Source organism: Schistocerca cancellata, chromosome 7, assembly GCF_023864275.1.
Source record: "Schistocerca cancellata isolate TAMUIC-IGC-003103 chromosome 7, iqSchCanc2.1, whole genome shotgun sequence".
NCBI classification, from domain to species: Eukaryota; Metazoa; Arthropoda; class Insecta; order Orthoptera; family Acrididae; genus Schistocerca; species Schistocerca cancellata.
In genome coordinates, this window is record NC_064632.1 from 159,492,357 (window position 1) to 159,513,167 (window position 20,811).

Consider the following 20,811-nt stretch of genomic DNA (forward strand, 5'->3'; position numbering starts at 1 on the left):
TACTACTCTATCATTCCACTTTCGAAAGGCGCGTGGGAAAAAGGAACACCTAAATCTTTCCGTTAGAGCTCTGGGTGGGTGACAACAAAATATTTTCGCATTCGGAAGAAGAAAGTTGGTGATTGAAATTTCGTAAATAGATCTCGCCGCAAAGATAACCGCCTTTGCTTCAGTGACTGCCACCCCAACTCGCGTATCATATCATATCAGTGACACTCTCACCCCTATTGCGCGATAACAAGAAACGAGTTGCCCTTCTTTGCACTTTTTCGATGTCCTCCGTCAATCCTACCTGGTAACGATCCCATACCGCGCAGCAACATTCCACCAGAGGCCGGACAATAATGTAGGCTGTCTCTTTAGTGGGTATGTCGCATCTTCTAAGTGTTCTGCCAACAAAGCGCAATCTTTGTTTCGCCTTCCCCACAATATTATCTATGTGGTCTTTCGAATTTAAGTTGCTCGTAATTGTAATTCCTAGGTATTTAGTCGAATTCACAGCTCTTAGATGTGTGCGATTTATCGTATACCCAAAATTTATCGGATTTCTTTTAATACCCATGTGGATGACCTCGCACTTTTTTTGGTTTAGTGACAATTGCCACTCTCCAAGAGGAAATCACGAATCCAGCCACACAACTGGGACGATAGTCCATATGCACGCAATTTGGTTAATAGTCGCTTGTGAGAAACGGTATCAAAAGCCTTCTGGAAATCTAGGAACATGGAATCGATCTGAGATCCCTTGTCGACAGCACTCATTACTTCATGGGAATAACGAGCTAGCTGTGTTGCACAAGAACGATATTTTCTGAATCTGTGTTGGTTACGTATTAATAAGTCATTTTCTTCAAGGTAATTCATGATGTTAGAGTACAGTATATGTTCCAAAATCCTACTGCAAATTGATGTCAGTGATATGAGTCTGTAATTCAATCGGCTACTCCTATTTCCTTTCTTGAATATTGATGTGACAACGGAGAAGCTCGGTAGGAACTGGACGTCACGTGGCAAGACAAAAGGCTTCAACGTTGCGCAACACTTGTGTGTATGCGAATTACTCTTGACCGTACACTGTCCTTCAAGAAACATTCCCATAATACCAGGCAGAATATCAATGCAAGGGTCAATATTTTGAGGAAGCTAACAGACATCACCTGGGGAGCTAAACCTCACAGCCTCACAACTTCTGCTCTTGCATTGAGAGTTTCCGCTGCAGATTACGCCTCGTGTGCGTGGAATGTATCTACAGACACCAAGCAGGCTGTCACTGCAGTCATTGAGACAGTCGCTATGCAAGAATCCAACTGTAGTCGACAAGTCCTTCCACATTCCGTCACTGCCGATGCAGAGAGGGCAAAGCACACCAATGATCCCTGTTGTCCACTACACGATCATCATGCTGTAGATTGCTGACTGAAATCCAGAAAGAACTTTATCTCTAGGACTGGAGGTAACACGGGCGTCCAACCAGACGTAAACCCGTCGGCACACGGACCGTGCCTCCGAACGTTGAGCGTTGAGCGTGCCGAGTTTCTGACGTCATAGCGTGGAATAGCACGCTCGGGAGTCTTTCCGAACGTGCAGAGCAGTATCTGGCGTGTCAGATATTCTGAGCCCGCGTCTGAGCGTTGACCAATGAGATAGCACAACGCCACCTACGTCACAAGCACGCCGTCTCCCTTCAGTACAGAGTTGTGAGGCGCCATATTGGCATTCGTTTCAAGCCTGTATGTATATATGCTGTTTCTGAGCACCAGCAAATCGAAAATCACTGAAAACCCGTTGTTAAGTGTGTGATTCGTTCCAATAAAATAATGAGGAACATCATATTCGCGGCAAAAGAATTATTGTAACTTCCGTCTTATGAGAGTAAGAGTATTTGAAGACAGCGAGACACTAAAGATCCACCCAAAACGCATTGGTGCAATTTGTTATAATTAAATTTAAATTAGTAACATATCTACGATTAAGGTTTTCAGCAACACGTAACACAATTTGATTAGATACAGCAGGTACGATGTTTGTTTAGCGAAGTAGCCGGCACGGTAGCTCAGCGTGTTCGGTCAGAGGGTAATGTGCCCTCTGTAATAAAAAAAAAGAAAAAAAACTGAGTTAACAGATCAACAACGAACTTAAATGGATATCTTACGACGTCCGCCCCGAGCAGATGCAACGAACAAAAGCGAACAAAATGAAAATTTAAAAAAAAATTAAAAAAAGGGAGTAGCGTCACTGTCCCGTATGAAGTTGTTTGTTGGGGCGGTGGTTCGCGTCTTGACACTTCGAAATTTTTTTCCTAACATTCGCGTTTTTATTAGGTTCTGATACTTTATTATTAGTTTAATATAAGTATATACTATAATATTTGATGTTATGTAAACCTTTTTTGAGGGGTGACTTTGTTCGATTGGCTTAATCTACAGGACAGCTTCCGCTACTTGTATAAAGATATTTTTCTCCTTTTTCTTTTACGCATTTACAAACATTCTGCTACTGGGGAGGAACAGTGATCAAGTAAGAATGACCTTGGGGTTTTACCAAAAAGGAGGAAATCATGGTTCAAAAATGGTTCAAATGGCTCTGAGCACTATGGGACTTAACAGCTATGGTCATCAGTCCCCTTAGAACTTAGAACTACTTAAACCTAACTAACCTAAGGACATCACACAACACCCAGTCATCACGAGGCAGAGAAAATCCCTGACCCCGCCGGGAATCGAACCCGGGAACCCGGGCGTGGGAAGCGAGGAAATCATGAAAAAATGTTTATCTTATGCGGAGAAGTACTCCAAATTTGTAACACTCTGTTTGCAATGCAACTTTTATAAGCCTGTGTCCTTATTTATTGGACTGGTACTTCCCTTTTCGTGAACGATGGAATAAATGTGCGTTTTAATAGAGCTAACGTGGGAATTTTACGCGCACCCGTTGAGTAAACAGTGTGATTTACGAGCTAGAAACATCCCTCAACTGCCGCTGGAGTGCGTTGCGATCGCGTATATCACGTTGTACCGTATGCACAAGTCGCATCGTTCCTGAGCGTTCAGCAGCACGTTGAACTTTGCACAGTCAACCTTAACGTTCGACAGCACGGTCCGTGTACCGACAGCTTAAGAGTAAGCTGCCGCCAGATATCCCTGCAGATGAAGCTGTAGCCCCAAAAACGAGCTGCTCTATCCTGTTTGGAGATCACTCAGACGTCTTAGGTGGCGTGCCCAGCTGTAAGACCAACATCAAAAATGATGCACTCTTCCAGCTGATGAAGACATGTCCTGCGAGTGCGGGACCACAGAAGATGCGGGCCACTTGCTCGTGCTATTGGAACAATCACGCACGACAGAGAAAAATAACGGGACCATCAGATTTAGTACGTGCTCGAAATGCTAACCGGTCAGGGAAGAATTGAATTAGGCAGTGAAATGTCGGTCGTGCTCCCCGCCCGCTGCCGCGCCTGTATTCCCACGTCCCACCCGGTCTCCATCTCTCCACCCTCCTTACCCTCTCCCGAGGTGGCTTCCGCCAGCTCCCCCTCCCTGATGATGTCCTCCTCCCTTCCATTTACCCCTCCTATCAACTTTGATCCTCCCCCCCATTCCCTGTTTCCTTTCCTTTAGGCACCGTCCCTCCCTTCTCTTTCCTTTTTCCCCCGTCCCCCGTCCTCCACCCCTCTTCCCCCGGGCTTCCCCTCCCCCTTCCTCCCTCCCCCACTCTCCCCTGCCCATGGCATCTCTGCTCTCCCCTCTCCCTCTCCCACTCCCCTTCCTCCTCCTCCTCTCTTGGCAGGTCCCCGGACTCGCACACACTCAGTGAACATTCGCGCGCCGGAGGTCATCGCCATTAGTGTCTCGTGTGTGTGCCTTCGTTTGTGTTTAGTGTTTGTTCGCCGAAACGCCGCCACTGTTCACGTGTACCGTCGCCATCATCCCTGTTTTGTGCGCCGTGTCCACTAGTGTCAGTGATGTTTTCTCGTCAGGCGTGAACGGCTCCGTGTTTTTTTGTTTTTTGGTGTCTACATTGTTTTGCCCACCATTTTTGATTGTATTCTCTGTGTCCCCTCTATTTATTACTTTTTGTAAATCTCAAGGCTGAAGAGCGGCGTACTCAGTTGCTGACAGCCCGCCTTGTGAAAGGTGATAAAAATTACAATAAAGAAAAAAAAAAAGTCGGCCGTGCGACATGTGTCGGCTTCCTTACCGCCACCCTCCTTCTTCTCCGTGGTGTGCGGCTGCTTGGAGACGGTGGCGGCGCGCGCCGCGAGGCACGAGGGCGCCTTCATGCGGGGGCGGCACTCGTCGCCGGGCAGCGACGCGCCCTGCGCGGCCGGCGGCGCCACGCCCCCCGCGGCGGGGGCGGCGGCCACCACGGCCGCGTACTGCTCCGGAGGCAGGTCGCCGTCGCGGCAGTAGTCGGCCTGGTAGGTGGTGCGCAGCCGGTCGCGGTACACGCGTGCGATCAGGTCCTCCGGCGGCAGCCGCTCCAGCACTTGGAACAGGAACGGGTACTTCTCCTGCAGCTGTGGGCACACCGCGACACAACCGCGCAGCGTCACTCAGGGGCAGAGAACACACTGATTAGCTAGAACATTATCACCTGCTATCAGTATAAACCAAGTAGGGACTGCAGCGACAAAACCTACTTGGCCAGCCCAGTGCAACGGGCACGCTCACTACGATTAGCTCGGTGAGCAGGCCACAACAGTAGGTTTATATATGAACTGGCACAACTGTAATCACTGCAGAGTAGATTAGATTAGAATTAGAATAGATTAATAAAATAGATTAACCTTGCTCATAGTTATGCCAGTTTAAGAAAATTATTGTAACAATGCTTCTGTTTCATGTTGTATCATATATAGACCCACTAATTAGTAAAGGTGATGGGTTTTGTTGTGTCATTATATTGTATTGTATTGTGTTAATAAAGATTTTTTTCTTTTTTTCTTTACCCCTAAGGTAAGTCTTTCCGCTCCCGGGATTGGAATGACTCCTTACCCTCTCCCTTAAAACCCACATCCTTTCGTCTTTCCCTCTCCTTCCCTCTTTCCTGACGAAGCAACCGTTTGTTGCGAAAGCTTGAATTTTGTGTGTATGTTTGTGTTTGTTTGTGTGTCTACCGACCTGCCAGCGCTTTTGTTTGGTAAGTCTCATCATCTTTCTTTTTAGATATATTTTTCCCACGTGGAATGTTTCCCTCTATAATATTCATATATATATATATATATATATATATATATATATATATATATATATATATATATATATATATATGGACTCGCATTCAGGAGAGCGACGGTTCAAATCCGCCATCCTAATTTAGGTTTCCCGTGATTTCCCTAATTCCTTCAGGCAAATGCCGGGATGGTTCCTTTGAAAGAGCACGGACGATTTCCTTCGCCATCCTTTCCTAATCTGATGGGACAGATGATTTCGCTGTTTGCGCCACTCCCGCAAACCAGCCAAAATCTGTACTGCGCCGCGGAGAAAGGCTGGCGGCAGCTCCATTATACTCTGTGGAACACGGATATGCACATCCATGGGTCCATAACAGCTCGTACAAGTCACCATGATGCCCAAGTAGTATCGTATACTTGTTGCAGACCACGACACCCCTTCATGACGATCAAGTTTCACAATGGCAGTGGCATTTTTCAACAAGGTAAAGCACCATGACACAAGACCAGGAGTGTGATGCAGTGATTCGAGGAACACACTGGCTGGTTCAAATTGACGTGGCCAGATCTGAACCCAGTCGAGCACATCTGGGGTGGGACTGAACTTGGCTTCAGAGCTCATTGCCTCCTTCCCGGAATTTATGAGAATTAGGTGACTTGTGCGTCCAGATGTGATGACAACTCCCTCCAGCGACCTACCAAGGGCCTCATTGCTTCAGTGCCACGAGGCGTCGCCACTGTTACTCGTGCCAGAGGTGGACATACCGGCCATTAGATATGTGGCTATAATGTTCTGGCTGATTAGGCTGATTAGTGTATACACACAGGGTGATTCTTATTAACGTGTAAAAACCTCTGAAGCAACGAAGATGACTCTGAGACAAGTAATTCAATAAACGACACATGGGGCCTTAGTTGGTAGGAAATAACCAAAATGTGGGTAAGAAATGTTGAAGATGTGACGTACAGCGGTGGAGCTTGTCAACATGTTGCATCTGGTCATCCCAATCTAAGCCAAGTATTCATGTCGTAGTGGCTCCGGGCCTAAGTGCGCGGCAATAGCGCGTGGGGCTCAGGGTTCGAGTCTGGCGGGCAGTATTTTTTTCGCTCAGTTGGACAATTAAGCGTTTGCATTGAGGTAAGATTTAATATTCTATTTATCGTCTCGCAGACTCCGTTGGTTTATTGCAATGTACTGTGCAATAAAAATCTACAGTACTGCGTCACAAGTAAGTGAGTGTAAGCTTCCGAAATGCGTTGTTACCAGTAAATGACCTATGTTTTCTTTACTAAATAATGTCTGCAAACAAAAAATAGAAGGGACAAAAGGAAAGAAATACAAAGCAAGAGTAGCTTTTCCTTGGTCACACCAAGGAAACAATGTCGTAACTTCTATCTTCACAACACATCGGCGTTGAAATCTGCACCATTTGTCCGAATGAAAGTACTCCATCGCTCAATCATCCCCTTCATGCGCAAGCCCAACCGCTGCATTTGCGGCCAAGTACGTTATCTGCTGAAGTCACGTGTGTAACATTTCTCATCCACTTTTGCGGTATTTCCCGACGTTTGCGGCCCAATGTGACTCATATTAAATTACTTGTCTTAGCAATATCTGTGTCGCTTCAGAGGTTTTTAAACGTTCATAAGAATCACAATGTATAATTACATATAATGGCAATATATAGAAAAATGCATCGATGTTTCCTAAACATCGATTGTTCCTTGCAAATGACATTGTTTCCGAAAGAAACTTTTTACACTGTCTATAGTATCACCAACATCGAGTCACTGAACTCAATAATAGACTGGAAAGATTTTGTAGACGAAACCAAACCATGACTCGTGATGACACGACAGCCATGTTAAGTCGGGGCATGCTTCTGGGAAGAGCTAGTTTCACTCTCGGCTTACTGTTAAGTGACATCAGAACGATGTTTCCAGAATGAGATTTTCACTCTGCAGCGGAGTGTGCGCTGATATGAAACTTCCTGGCAGATTAAAACTGTGTGCCGGACCGAGACTCGAACTCGGGATCTTTGCCATTTGCGGGCAAGTGCTCTACCAACTGAGCTACCCAAGCACGACTCCCGCCCCGTCCTCACAGCTTTACTTCCGCCAGTACCTCGTCTCGTACCTTCCAAACTTTACAGAAGCTCACCTGCGAACCTTGCAGAACTAGCACTCCTGAAAGAAAGGATATTGCGGAGACATGGCTTAGCCACAGCCTGGGGGATGTTTCCAGAATGAGATTTTCACTCTGCAGCGAAGTGTGCGCTAAGGCCGTGGCTAAGCCATGTCTCCGCAATATCCTTTCTTTCAGGAGTGCTAGTTCTGCAAGGTTCGCAGTTCGAGTCTCGGTCCAGCACACAGTTTTAATCTGCCAGGAAGTTTCATCAGAACGATGTGTCACTAGATTCACTCTGTCACTAGACCTTGTGAATCGTGACATATTCGGAAATAAATGTCCAAATAATTGTGAGAAGCAACCATACAAATGTCACTGCTGCTCATCTCACTTACGGAAATGTAATACACTCCTGGAAATGGAAAAAAGAACACATTGACACCGGTGTGTCAGACCCACCATACTTGCTCCGGACACTGCGAGAGGGCTGTACAAGCAATGATCACACGCACGGCACAGCGGACACACCAGGAACCGCGGTGTTGGCCGTCGAATGGCGCTAGCTGCGCAGCATTTGTGCACCGCCGCCGTCAGTGTCAGCCAGTTTGCCGTGGCATACGGAGCTCCATCGCAGTCTTTAACACTGGTAGCATGCCGCGACAGCGTGGACGTGAACCGTATGTGCAGTTGACGGACTTTGAGCGAGGGCGTATAGTGGGCATGCGGGAGGCCGGGTGGACGTACCGCCGAATTGCTCAACACGTGGGGCGTGAGGTCTCCACAGTACATCGATGTTGTCGCCAGTGGTCGGCGGAAGGTGCACGTGCCCGTCGACCTGGGACCGGACCGCAGCGACGCACGGATGCACGCCAAGACCGTAGGATCCTACGCAGTGCCGTAGGGGACCGCACCGCCACTTCCCAGCAAATTAGGGACACTGTTGCTCCTGGGCTATCGGCGAGGACCATTCGCAACCGTCTCCATGAAGCTGGCCTACGGTCCCCCACACCGTTAGGCCGTCTTCCGCTCACGCCCCAACATCGTGCAGCCCGCCTCCAGTGGTGTCGCGACAGGCGTGAATGGAGGGACGAATGGAGACGTGTCGTCTTCAGCGATGAGAGTTGCTTCTGCCTTGGTGCCAATGATGGTCGTATGCGTGTTTGGCGCCGTGCAGGTGAGCGCCACAATCAGGACTGCATACGACCGAGGCACACAGGGCCAACACCCGGCATCGTGGTGTGGGGAGCGATCTCCTACACTGGCCGTACACCACTGGTGATCGTCGAGGGGACACTGAATAGTGCACGGTACATCCAAACCGTCATCGAACCTATCGTTCTACCGTTCCTAGACCGGCAAGGGAACTTGCTGTTCCAACAGGACAATGCACGTCCGCATGTATCCCGTGCCACCCAACGTGCTCTAGAAGGTGTAAGTCAACTACCCTGGCCAGCAAGATCTCCGGATCTGTCCCCCATTGAGCATGTTTGGGACTGGATGAAGCGTCGTCTCACGCGGTCTGCACGTCCAGCACGAACGCTGGTCCAACTGAGGCGCCAGGTGGAAATGGCATGGCAAGCCGTTCCACAGGACTACATCCAGCATCTCTACGATTGTCTCCATGGGAGAATAGCAGCCTGCATTGCTGCGAAAGGTGGATATACACTGTACTAGTGCCGACATTGTGCATGCTCTGTTGCCTGTGTCTATGTGCCTGTGGTTCTGTCAGTGTGATCATGTGATGTATCTGACCCCAGGAATGTGTCAATAAAGTTTCCCCTTCCTGGGACAATGAATTCACGGTGTTCTTATTTCAATTTCCAGGAGTGTATATCGTTTTTTTTATCAGATGGAAGTCACAAAATTGAACAATCTCAGTCCTGAGAAAAGAGCGCTCTTATGTATAAGTAACATCGAATATTGGTAAACAATTTGTATATTGTGTATTAAATAGGGGACCTACAAACGACGGAGCGGCTTCGTCCCAGCATAACCCTCAGTGGTTCACAACCCCTCAACAGGCCACAGCAGTACACCCCACCCTATCGCCGCCGCACACCAAACCCAGGGTTATTGTGCGGTTCGGCCCCCAGTGGACCCCCCTCTCATACCAGGCGAGCGTAGCCCCAAATGTTTGCGTGTAGAGTAATTATGGTGTACACACATGTGGAGACAGTGTTTGCGCAGCAATCGCCGACATAGTGTAACTGAGGCGGAATCAGGGGAACCAGCCCGCATTCACCGAGGTAGATAGAAAAGTGCCTTAAAAACCATCCACAGACTGGCCGGCACACCGGACCTCGACACTAATACGCCGGGCGGATTCGTGCTGGGGACCGGCACGCCTTCCCGCTGGGGAAGCAGCACGTTAGACCGCGCGGCTAGCCGGGCGGGCTTTTCCAAACATACTTCTATTGCATTAATAAGAAAGCTTCAAAATGTTATACAAATGCAAAAGTATACAAAAAAAGTATTATAACACAGCACGGCGCAAACCTACTTCTTACACTTCTGTAACTCCCCGTCTCTAACCATTTTTTTTCTTCTTTTTCTTTATTGGAATCCAATTTCCTCCACCCCCAGAGGGGTGTGGCGGGCTGGCAGCAGCGTAATATGCTGCTCTACAGCCTACAGAAATATTAAAAAATATAATGAGAATAGGAACAAACAAGAAAAACAGGCGATAAAATGGTGACATAGTAAAAAACTGTGAAATGGTAGATAGTTGTGGAATTTAAAATATAAAAACACTGCGATGACGATGCGGTTGAAGACACACAAGTAGTAGACAGGCAAAATTAAAAAAAAAAAAACATGGCGACAGTCTAGTTTCTGTTCGCACGAGATAAAAAACACAACTAGCGACATTATGGCAGCTGTTCGCAACACTGGCAGGGGACGCACATCACTAAACACTCATTCATACCAGCACTACATAGGTGACACGGCGGCAGACGGGGGGGGGGGGGGGAGGACCTGGACCTATGAAGGGGAAAAAGGGGGGAGGAAAGGGAAAACCAAAAAGGGGAAGCTGATGGAGGGAGGGGACATAGAAAAGGGGGGGCTGGGCGGACACGAGAAGGAGTGGGAAAAGCAGTGGAGGGGAGAGAGAAAAGACTCGACAGAGAGAAGGGAGGCAGAAGGAGGGTAGGCAGGGAAAAAACGGGATGGATGGGGGAGAAGAGGGAGCCTGGAAAGGACAGAGGATAGGACGGGGAGATGAGGATCCGAGTTGATAGGAGGGATAAATGGAGGGAGAGAGAGCGCATCATCCAGGAGGGGGAGTCGATTGAAGCCACCTTGGAAAAGGAGATGAAGGGTGTAGAGGTGAAGGGTACGGGAGGCACAACAGTGAGGGGGCGGCAGAGGGCGGGGGTTGGAGCAACTAGGGGATGAGGGGGATCAAGGCGACGGGAGGTGTAGAGGATTCGGATATGTTCGAGGAAAAGGAGCAGATGGGGGAAAGGAATCAGGTTGTACAGGATCCACGTGGAGGACGGGAGGTGTATACAGAAGGTGAGGCAGAGTGCATGGACCCATAGGATCTGGAGGGACTTATAGAATTTGGGGGGGGGCGGATATCCAGGTGGGACTGGCATAACAGAGGATAGGACGGATTAAGGATTTGTAGGTGTGGAGGATGGTAGAGGGGTTCAACCACCATGTCCGGCCAGAGATATGTTTGAGGAGTCGGAGGAAGTTATGGGCTTTGGAATGGATAGTGCGGAGATGAGGGATCCAGGTGAGGTGATGGCCGATAGTGAGGCCAAGGTAGGTGAGGGTGGGGGATAGGCGGACAGGACGGGTGCAGATGGTAAGGGAGAAATCCAGGAGCCGGAAGGAGCGAATGGTACGACCTACGATGATTTCCGGGGTCTCGGAAGGATTGATTTCCAGGAGCCACTGATTACACCATGCGGCAAAAAGGTCAAGGTGATGCTGGAGAATGTGTCAAGACCGTTGAAAGGTAGGAGCGAGGGCAAGGAAGGTGGTGTCATAGGCATACTGCAGGAGGTGTACTGGAGGGGGTGTTGGGGCATATCTGCTGTGTACAGGAAGTAATGGAGAGGGGAGAGGACAGAGCCCTGGGGCACACCTGTGGAGGGATAGCTCTAACCATACGACTTTCAGCAACAGTGTATTTCATATTAGGATCTGCTGAAAGCTTTTACTGCCAATTGGTCATTATCTGACATTTAATTATAACAAATCGTATTGTCGTATCACGTATCGATACCGTGCCATGGGCGTCTTACTTTGGTGACGGAATGGCAAAGATTATTTTCGACACTGACTAATCGCGCGGGGTCGGGCAGACCCAATGGTGCACACCCGATAAGCCACACCTCCAGCGGCTCCGTACCACAAGCGCCTCCTGCTGCCACTATATAGGACCGTCGGCGGCAGCCGCTCCACTCACTTGCACCATTACGCTACGACACTTTCGTTTGTGATTAGGACAGCGAGTCTCTTCCTAGTTTCTATGGTATGATCTAGAATCCAGTTCGTGCTAATTATTTGTAATGAATCATCGTTCACTTGGAGAAACACAAGTTACATAATTCTTTTGTTTGTTGTGTTATCTTGTTCGCTAATCGTTTCTGCTCCTGTTCAGCGTTCCTACGACAACTGCTTGCACTCTGCAGCCCACCTCTCCTTACCCTTGTGAACTAAGTCGAAAACAACATGTACCAAACAAAGGAAGTAGGTTACAGTACGCTTGTTCGCCCACTGCTTGAATACTGCTCGCCGGTGTGGGATCCGTACCAGATAGGGTTGATAGCAGAGATAGAGAAGATCCAACGGAGAGCAGCGCGCTTCGTTACACGATCATTCAGTAATCGCGAAAGCGTTACGGAGATGATAGATAAACTCCAGTGGAAGACTCTGCAGGAGAGACACTCAGTAGCTCGGTACGGGTTGTAAGTAGGCTGTTTATGTTTTCTTTATGTAAGTAGGCTGTTTATGTTTTCTTATTGGCAACGTTACGTAGCGCTCTATATGAAAATCACTGGCTGTGCTGTGTGCAGTCTGTGGCTAGTTTGCATTGTTGTCTGCCATTGTAGTGTTGGGCAGCGGCAGCTGGATGTGAACAGCGCATAGCGTTGCGCAGTTGGAGGTGAGCCGCCAGCAGTGGTGGATGTGGGGAGAGAAATGGCGGAGTTTTGATATTTGTAAGAATGGATGTTATGAACTGCTATATATATTATGACTATTAAGGTAAATACAATGTTTGTTCTCTATTAAAATCTTTCATTTGCTAACTATGCCTACTAGTAGTTAGTGCTTTCCGTAGTTTGAATCTGTTATTTAGCTGGCAGTAGTGGCGCTCGCTGTATTGCAGTAGTTCGAGTAACGGAGATTTTTGGTGAGGTAAGTGATTTGTGAAAGGTATAGATTAATGTTAGTCAGGGCCATTCTTTTGTAGGGATTTTTGAAAGTCAGATTGCGTTGCGCTAAAAAAAAAATATTGTGTGTCTGTTTAAGCACAGTCTTGTATAATTGTTGAAAGGGGACGTTTCATATGTCGACCCTTAGCGGAGGATACCTCACTGGAATCTTCTGATTTTTTCTTGTAGTTTGTGTAATTAGTGTAGATTTTGTTTATTGCTAGCATGTAATTGTAGAGAGAATTTCCTTTGTAGTTGTAGTTTTTCATTCTTGTACATTAAAACAGTTGTGTCATGCATGTAGATTTGCACCAAGTATTTCGCAGCTGCGCTTGCAATTAATTAGATATTATTTTCAGTGCTATGTTAATGTGTTCCCCTATTTTGGCTCTTCAAATTGTGTTTTTCTGTGTTGTCGTGTGAAATATTGTGACAATAATGGCGTAATACTAGGCTCCAAAGTAAACTGAGAAATGACAGTGAAGACGAAAGCAGTGTGTTAGCGCCACCGTGTAATGAATTAACTAATGTTCAACATAGTAATTTGGTAATTGTGCATAGGGAAATGGAGCAGGCGGCAAACAATGGCGTAGGCAGTGAAACAATTAGTGAACAGGGAAGCATTATCGATCGATCGCTCGGCAACAGCTCGCCTCAGGAATCCGAAATGACAGGACACAGTTTTACAAATACTGTAGATTCAGGTTTTGCGTCCTCACCGTTTTCTCAAATAAGTCAAGACACATTTTCTGCTTCTCAAAATGTGAATGCTGCTGGTGCAAATGCACTGCCGAAAAGCGTAGAGGAACAGATTCCAGACACTAATGCATTGTTATTACAATTAATGCAACAAATGGGAAAAAGTCTTCAAAAGTTAGACACAATGGAACAAAATCAGAGACAAACACAGCAAAAGCTCCAAAAGTTAGACACAATGGAACAAAATCTTCAAAAGTTAGACACAATGGAACAAAATCTTCGGAAGTTAGACACCACACTTGAACAAACACGTGAAGATTTAACTACTGAGTTACATAACATTGAATCGAAATGTCAAAAAGTCTGTAATGACGTAAAAACACAAATTTGTGAGCATTTTCAACCTATTTTTTCGCGGCATGAAAATGCATTACAGAATCACGAAGCACCCATAAAAGAACTGCAAACCATTGTTCATGAGAATCATGAGACCTTGTGGGCTAAAATTGACTCAGTTGCATCTACCGACTGGTTACGCAACTTGCAAAAACTCATGAAAACTTAAAGGACACAGTAGATTCGATTTCAACACAAATGGACACATTGAAACTTGGTTCAGAAAAACACACTGAGGAAATGTGTTCACTATCGGAGAAAGTAGCCGAACTTTCGGATCAGGTCACTAACTTATCTACAAAGGTATATGATGATCTGAATGACACAAGACCTGTAGCCATCACTGACACAGCAGAGTGCGAACAAATTAGGAAATTCAAACAAAATCAGAATCAAATTAATACGCAACACCAAAGAGAAATCCGGGAAGTAGAAGATCAGCTGACACAGGTAATACAAGAATTACGTATTTCAGAGGCCACTCGCGCTCCAATACGGGAAGAGGGACATAGAAATACGGAACAGCCACAAAATAATAACTCAGGGCACTTTGGAAATTATGAAAGAAATTGGCAAGGTACACCGAATTTTGAGATGGAACCGCCGACACGACGTAACAATGACCGATATGCTACTCGCCGACACGATGATTTTGACTATAAGCTGTTGATTACTACACGTAAATTTAAAACGTTTAAGAATTCTGGCAACGACATTCATCCACAAGCGTGGCTCCATCAATTCTCTCATTGTTTTCCTCCCAACTGGTCATTAGAGCACAGATTAGAATTTATGTGTGGCTACATGGAGAATGAACCAGCTGTAAGAATGCGATCGGTCATTCACGATTGTCACAGTGAAGGAGAATTTTACCATGCGTTCCTCTCAGCATATTGGTCTCAAGCTACACAAGACCGAGTAAAACATAGCATCATACTGATGAAACATTTCGAACAATCTGAATTTTCCAGTCTTGTGAAATATTTTGAAGACATGTTGCACAAGAATCAGTACCTGTCAAACCCATACAGCCCCTCAGAACTCATCCGCATTTGCTTAATCAAACTGCCTGAACATTTACGACATATTATTATAGCAGGACGTTGGAAAGACGACATTGAAGCTTTTCAGGGACTGTTACAAGAACTGGAAATTGACACTGACAATCGCGGAACGCAAAAACAGAAGCACAACAATTACAGATCACATCCGTCACAATTCCGTGACGACAGAAACAATAACTGGACACGACAATTCTATTCTTACAACGTAAATCGTGACCAAAAGAGACACCACCCGTATGACAACCACTGGCAGAGTAATAGTTACAGAGAGAGATCGCATTTCCGTAGTAATGAATATGACAGAAACACTCATAGAAACAGACAATTTGGCAACCAGAACAATTATTATCACAGGAGACAGAATAACTTCAGATGCAATGGTCCACCGTGCAGTGATAATTCAGGGAGAAATTCTCCACCACTTAACCGACAAGAAAGAAACTACAGGAACTACCGACATGACGACAGACGATGTGATCGTAACGACAGACGTGAATTTCATCAGAACTGGCGGGATTTAAACAGGGCTGGGCCCTCTCGGCAAGGCGAATTTGTAGAAGTTAGGTCTCCTAATCCCAATAATGACGCGCGCCAACAAAGAAACAGACAATGACTCGCACCGCAGACAGCCACTTGCGCCTGCTGGCTCAGGGAAAAATAACATTGACGCTAACCTTGAGCAAAATTCCAGTATTCTTTACGTACGAATACTGCATGATAATTGCATTCAAGTTGAAACTCTGCGTACTGAGAAGAGCAAAGGGTTACACCACATCTCACATGTAAAACCGTTTATTGAAAGATAATCTGCTTTTTACCTTTGTCTTTGCCATAAAACGTTTCACTTCACGTTACTAGTATGCTTTAGAAACTGTTACCTTGCAACAATGTTTGAAGTATCCAGTCAAGAACCAAGAGAACTTATTTAAACAGAAATTATGAATGCATTGTTATTGCGAACAGCCGACACAGTGTTATTGTGTGTGTACATTCTCGCTTGTTAGTTGCACGATTACGTAACGACTATTAGGCTCATATACTTAGAACATTTACCAGTACTGCTAATGAGATTTTAATGCAACATTTTGGTTTACTTGAAAATACATTCTGGATTTAAGGTACTTTCTGTGAGATACCAGATGACACAGTGGTTAGTTTATGTGACAGCTACATGATTTTATCACAACACTACTAATGAGTGACAATTTACAATGTTGCTTTTGCGGTGTATCTGTTTTATATCTGCACAGTTTTTCTGAATTATTCTGGAAAGTAAAGCATGTTTTAGTAGTAACTTTTGTGGTATAGCTACAATGAGACATCCTTTTCAGTAGCACAACAATACGTTACATCACAGTCATCACAGAGATAAGCGTAATAAGTAAGATATCTATACGCAAAGAATTTCACTTTTGTTTATCATGAGGTAAGTACATTGGCTTCTGCAGAATTAGCTTTCGGAGGAAAATAACTACGACACTTCCACAGAGATTATCTTACAGCAAGACGTACATTTAGCGCTACAGGACACGTATTTGAGTGATTAATTTTGTACTTAAATCATTTATTTTTAAAGATATTTGAAGTACAATGATACAAAGGTTTTCCGTGATACATTTCATTCCATTGCTGTAATCTGTAACACCTGAGGGTATAATTACATTAATCCTCAGGGGGGTACACGCTTACTTTGTGTACCATGTGTTTGGCAAGCACAAGGAGCCCTAGCTAATATGGTATTTGCTTATACAACTTTACACATCGGTACCATATTTCTCCAACACATAATTACACAGCCATCTGATTATTTAACAGAGAAACAAACATTTTTTTTACTACATCAGTGACACATGTTTACGCAATTACACAGTTGGGTAACTTCACACTTACGAAATTGTATTTTGTCTGTACTTTGTGAACTGTTCATATTTTTTCGGACCCATTGTGATATTATGAGAGCTTTGAATGATATACACTCCTGGAAATTGAAATAAGAACACCGTGAATTCATTGTCCCAGGAAGGGGAAACTTTATTGACACATTCCTGGGGTCAGATACATCACATGATCCCACTGACAGAACCACAGGCACATAGACACAGGCAACAGAGCATGCACAATGTCGGCACTAGTACAGTGTATATCCACCTTTCGCAGCAATGCAGGCTGCTATTCTCCCATGGAGACGATCGTACAGATGCTGGATGTAGTCCTGTGGAACGGCTTGCCATGCCATTTCCACCTGGCGCCTCAGTTGGACCAGCGTTCGTGCTGGACGTGCAGACCGCGTGAGACGACGCTTCATCCAGTCCCAAACATGCTCAATGGGGGACAGATCCGGAGATCTTGCTGGCCAGGGTAGTTGACTTACACCTTCTAGAGCACGTTGGGTGGCATGGGGTACATGCGGACGTGCATTGTCCTGTTGGAACAGCAAGTTCCCTTGCCGGTCTAGGAATGGTAGAACGATGGGTTCGATGACGGTTTGGATGTACCGTGCACTATTCAGTGTCCCCTCGACGATCACCAGTGGTGTACGGCCAGTGTAGGAGATCGCTCCCCACACCATGATGCCGGGTGTTGGCCCTGTGTGCCTCGGTCGTATGCAGTCCTGATTGTGGCGCTCACCTGCACGGCGCCAAACACGCATACGACCATCATTGGCACCAAGGCAGAAGCGACTCTCATCGCTGAAGACGACACGTCTCCATTCGTCCCTCCATTCACGCCTGTCGCGACACCACTGGAGGCGGGCTGCACAATGTTGGGGCGTGAGCGGAAGACGGCCTAACGGTGTGCGGGACCGTAGGCCAGCTTCATGGAGACGGTTGCGAATGGTCCTCGCCGATACCCCAGGAGCAACAGTGTCCCTAATTTGCTGGTAAGTGGCGGTGCGGTCCCCTACGGCACTGCGTAGGATCCTACGGTCTTGGCGTGCATCCGTGTGTCGCTGCGGTCCGGTCCCAGGTCGACGGGCACGTGCACCTTCCGCCAACCACTGGCGACAACATCGATGTACTGTGGAGACCTCACGCCCCACGTGTTGAGCAATTCGGCGGTACGTCCACCCGGCCTCCCGCATGCCCACTATGCGCCCTCGCTCAAAGTCCGTCAACTGCACATACGGTTCACGTACACGCTGTCGCGGCATGCTACCAGTGTTAAAGACTGCGATGGAGCTCCGTATGCCACGGCAAACTGGCTGACACTGACGGCGGCGGTGCACAAATGCTGCGCAGCTAGCGCCATTCGACGGCCAACACCGCAGTTCCTAGTGTGTCCGCTGTGCCGTGCATGTGATCATTGCTTGTACAGTCCTCTCGCAGTGTCCGGAGCAAGTATGGTGGGTCTGACACACCGGTGTCAATGTGTTCTTTTTTCCATTTCCAGGAGTGTATTTGGTATGGGATCACGATTTTTAAAGTACATTTGAGGCAGATGACACTTTTGACATGAACAGAGAATTTTTTTAATTATTGGAGGAAGCTACAACGATTGTGAGAGTTGACTGAGGTGTTATGATGTTATTATTTCGATGACTATGTGTATTATGCTGTTGCGGTATGTTTATGATCAATAAGCTGATGCTATATGAGTTATTTGATTAAGCTACGTATCTGTTATGATGAAATATTGAAGAAGTGTCAACGAATAAGGTAAGGAATAATGAGGAGTGTTTAGGGACTCTGACTTGTGAAAAAGGTTGTTGGAAACCAAGAATCGTACTTTAAGAGTTATGAAATGTGTGTAAATGCGTGAATGTATCACAATGCCGGCGAAAATTTTTTGGACACTGTTATATTTATAGGATTTTGTTTCTACAGATTTGTAACGCAAATTCTTGACCGGTGAAATATTTTTATATGAGACTGTCACTGTAGTGGAAACTGCTGTCGTAAATATTTCCGTAAGAAAGTTAAGTGACCACCTGCACGTAATGCGTCGTGGGCATCCAGCTGTGTCAGACGCCTGGAGAAAAAGCCATTAGAGTGTGCCTTTCCAGAGCCTCAGGTAGAAAAAAAAGGGAGGCCATTATCCTCGCTGTTGACATTCCTTTGTAGAAAGCATCGTAAATACGACACCCTCAAACTTGAAAACATGATAACACTGTGGAGCTCTTAATTTATGATATTTACTGCAATGCCTAATGAAATGACGAGAAATATTTTTATGTCTATACACCTGATTATGACTACTGTCTTTCTAGTTGAGAGAAATGCCATATGGCTTGCTTTATGTATTTATTTGCTCATTTTCTTTAATATCTAGTTTCGAGCTGCACTGCAGCATTGTTTAAAATACAATTTTATGAATGTACTAATATAGATATTTTATGCCTACAGATCCAGTAAAGAATAACTTTAAAAAAAAAATCGAAGGAGCACAAAAAGACATTTCCCTTCACAGGACTTGCATACATAATTTTCTTTTCAACTACTTGGTAATATTTTTCGTAGAATAAGTTGTGGTGCACCACTTTAATTGCATAGACATTAAGATGTGAATATACATTTCCCTTATCTGCATTGTTGTTTTTACTGTAATATTTTTTCTGCTTGAGATATGTCATGTTTAGGTATAAGTTATAGCATTTGCTACGGCTGTTTGCCAGGCAGAGTGCTACTAAATTTCACTTTGTATTACTCTGTTAAGCTAGTTTTACTACTGATTTATTTTTCTTGTTTGCTGCTCATTGCATATTAGTTGTAATATTGTTGCTTACTTTGCCAATTTGAATTTTTTGTCATTGCTGTTCGTGTTAATTGTTTTGTGCTGCTGCATTGCCTCGTCCCTTAGTTTAGCATCTGAGCTCAGTACATTTAAGTTAGCTTAAGAAGGGGTAGACTATATAAGAGAATGAGTTGCGATGAATTTGAAGAAATGCACTGAGAGGTTATACGAGAAAAATACAGAAAGCATGCTTGGATAGGATTTTTTTGGTGGAAGCAAAGGTTGAAATAAGACGAAAGATCTATGGAATGAAGTTTTGGGTTGGACTGCAGTATCAAATGTTACACTGAAAACAAACCCTGTCCTTTCCTTTTGGTGTTATCCCACTATGTGTTTGTGTACCCTCGTGTATTTGTTTTCTTCCTGTCTCTGTGTAGTTTCATAGAATTTTTTCTTCTTCTAATACTAAGCTACATTCACTATGATGAGGAATACTGTTATCCTCAAATATAATTGGCATTAATAGTATGTTATTTACCTTGTAAATATGCTTAGACATTATTTATTCTGTTTTGTTTTAATGCTCATGTGTGAAGTTGATGTTTCAATAATTATTCTGATCTTTTATGTATTTACTTATGTCATAATTCCTGTAACACTGATGTATATGTCTATTTCTGTTCTTTTGTAAAGCCTGTATTACTACAAATGTTATCTGTATTGTTATGTTTTTAATGATGTATTTTGTACCTTTGTTATTGTATTCTTATGTTATAAAATTGTAATTGACACCAGTTCATCAAATTAAGTAACTTGTAAGTTACATTTCACTGCACACCTTTCTGTTGGTCATAGTATATGGACAATATGTGAGAAGTTGGGGCTCTTAGTGTTTACATGTGTGTTAATAATTCAGCAAGGGACTGGATAACAGCATTGCTGGTTCGAAGGACAATTCCAAAACCTTTGTGAGTGCACAAGTGGTGGTTTATGGACTTGCTATATTCTCTGCAAGACTCTTCGATGGTGATTGTGCACCTGCACAGTCTCAACAGATGGCTGCTGGCCGTCTCTATAAGGACTACAGTGGGTCTGCGTCTTTGATGACCCACCAATACCATTATTTCTACAAGGACTACAAGGACTACAGTGGGTCTGCTCCTCTGGTGGCCCACCAATACCACAATCTCTACCACGACTACAGTGGGTCTGCTCTGTGATGACCTACCTACCAATCTTCTTCAAAACGTCGAATGACTCTGCTGTGGGTTTGCTCTGTTGTGGCCCATT

General features: G+C 45.3%; 1 protein-coding gene across 1 annotated transcript in view; it reads right to left on the reverse strand.

Moving 5' to 3' along the window:
• The window catches only part of LOC126092682 (uncharacterized), a 68,968-nt gene that overhangs the window by 11,813 nt on the left and 36,344 nt on the right, over window positions 1-20,811 (reverse strand). Inside the window, exon 3 of the mRNA XM_049908404.1 lies at window positions 4,198-4,516. Coding sequence (XP_049764361.1) covers window positions 4,198-4,516 — 319 coding nt within the window. The remainder of the gene's footprint in view (window positions 1-4,197; window positions 4,517-20,811) is intronic.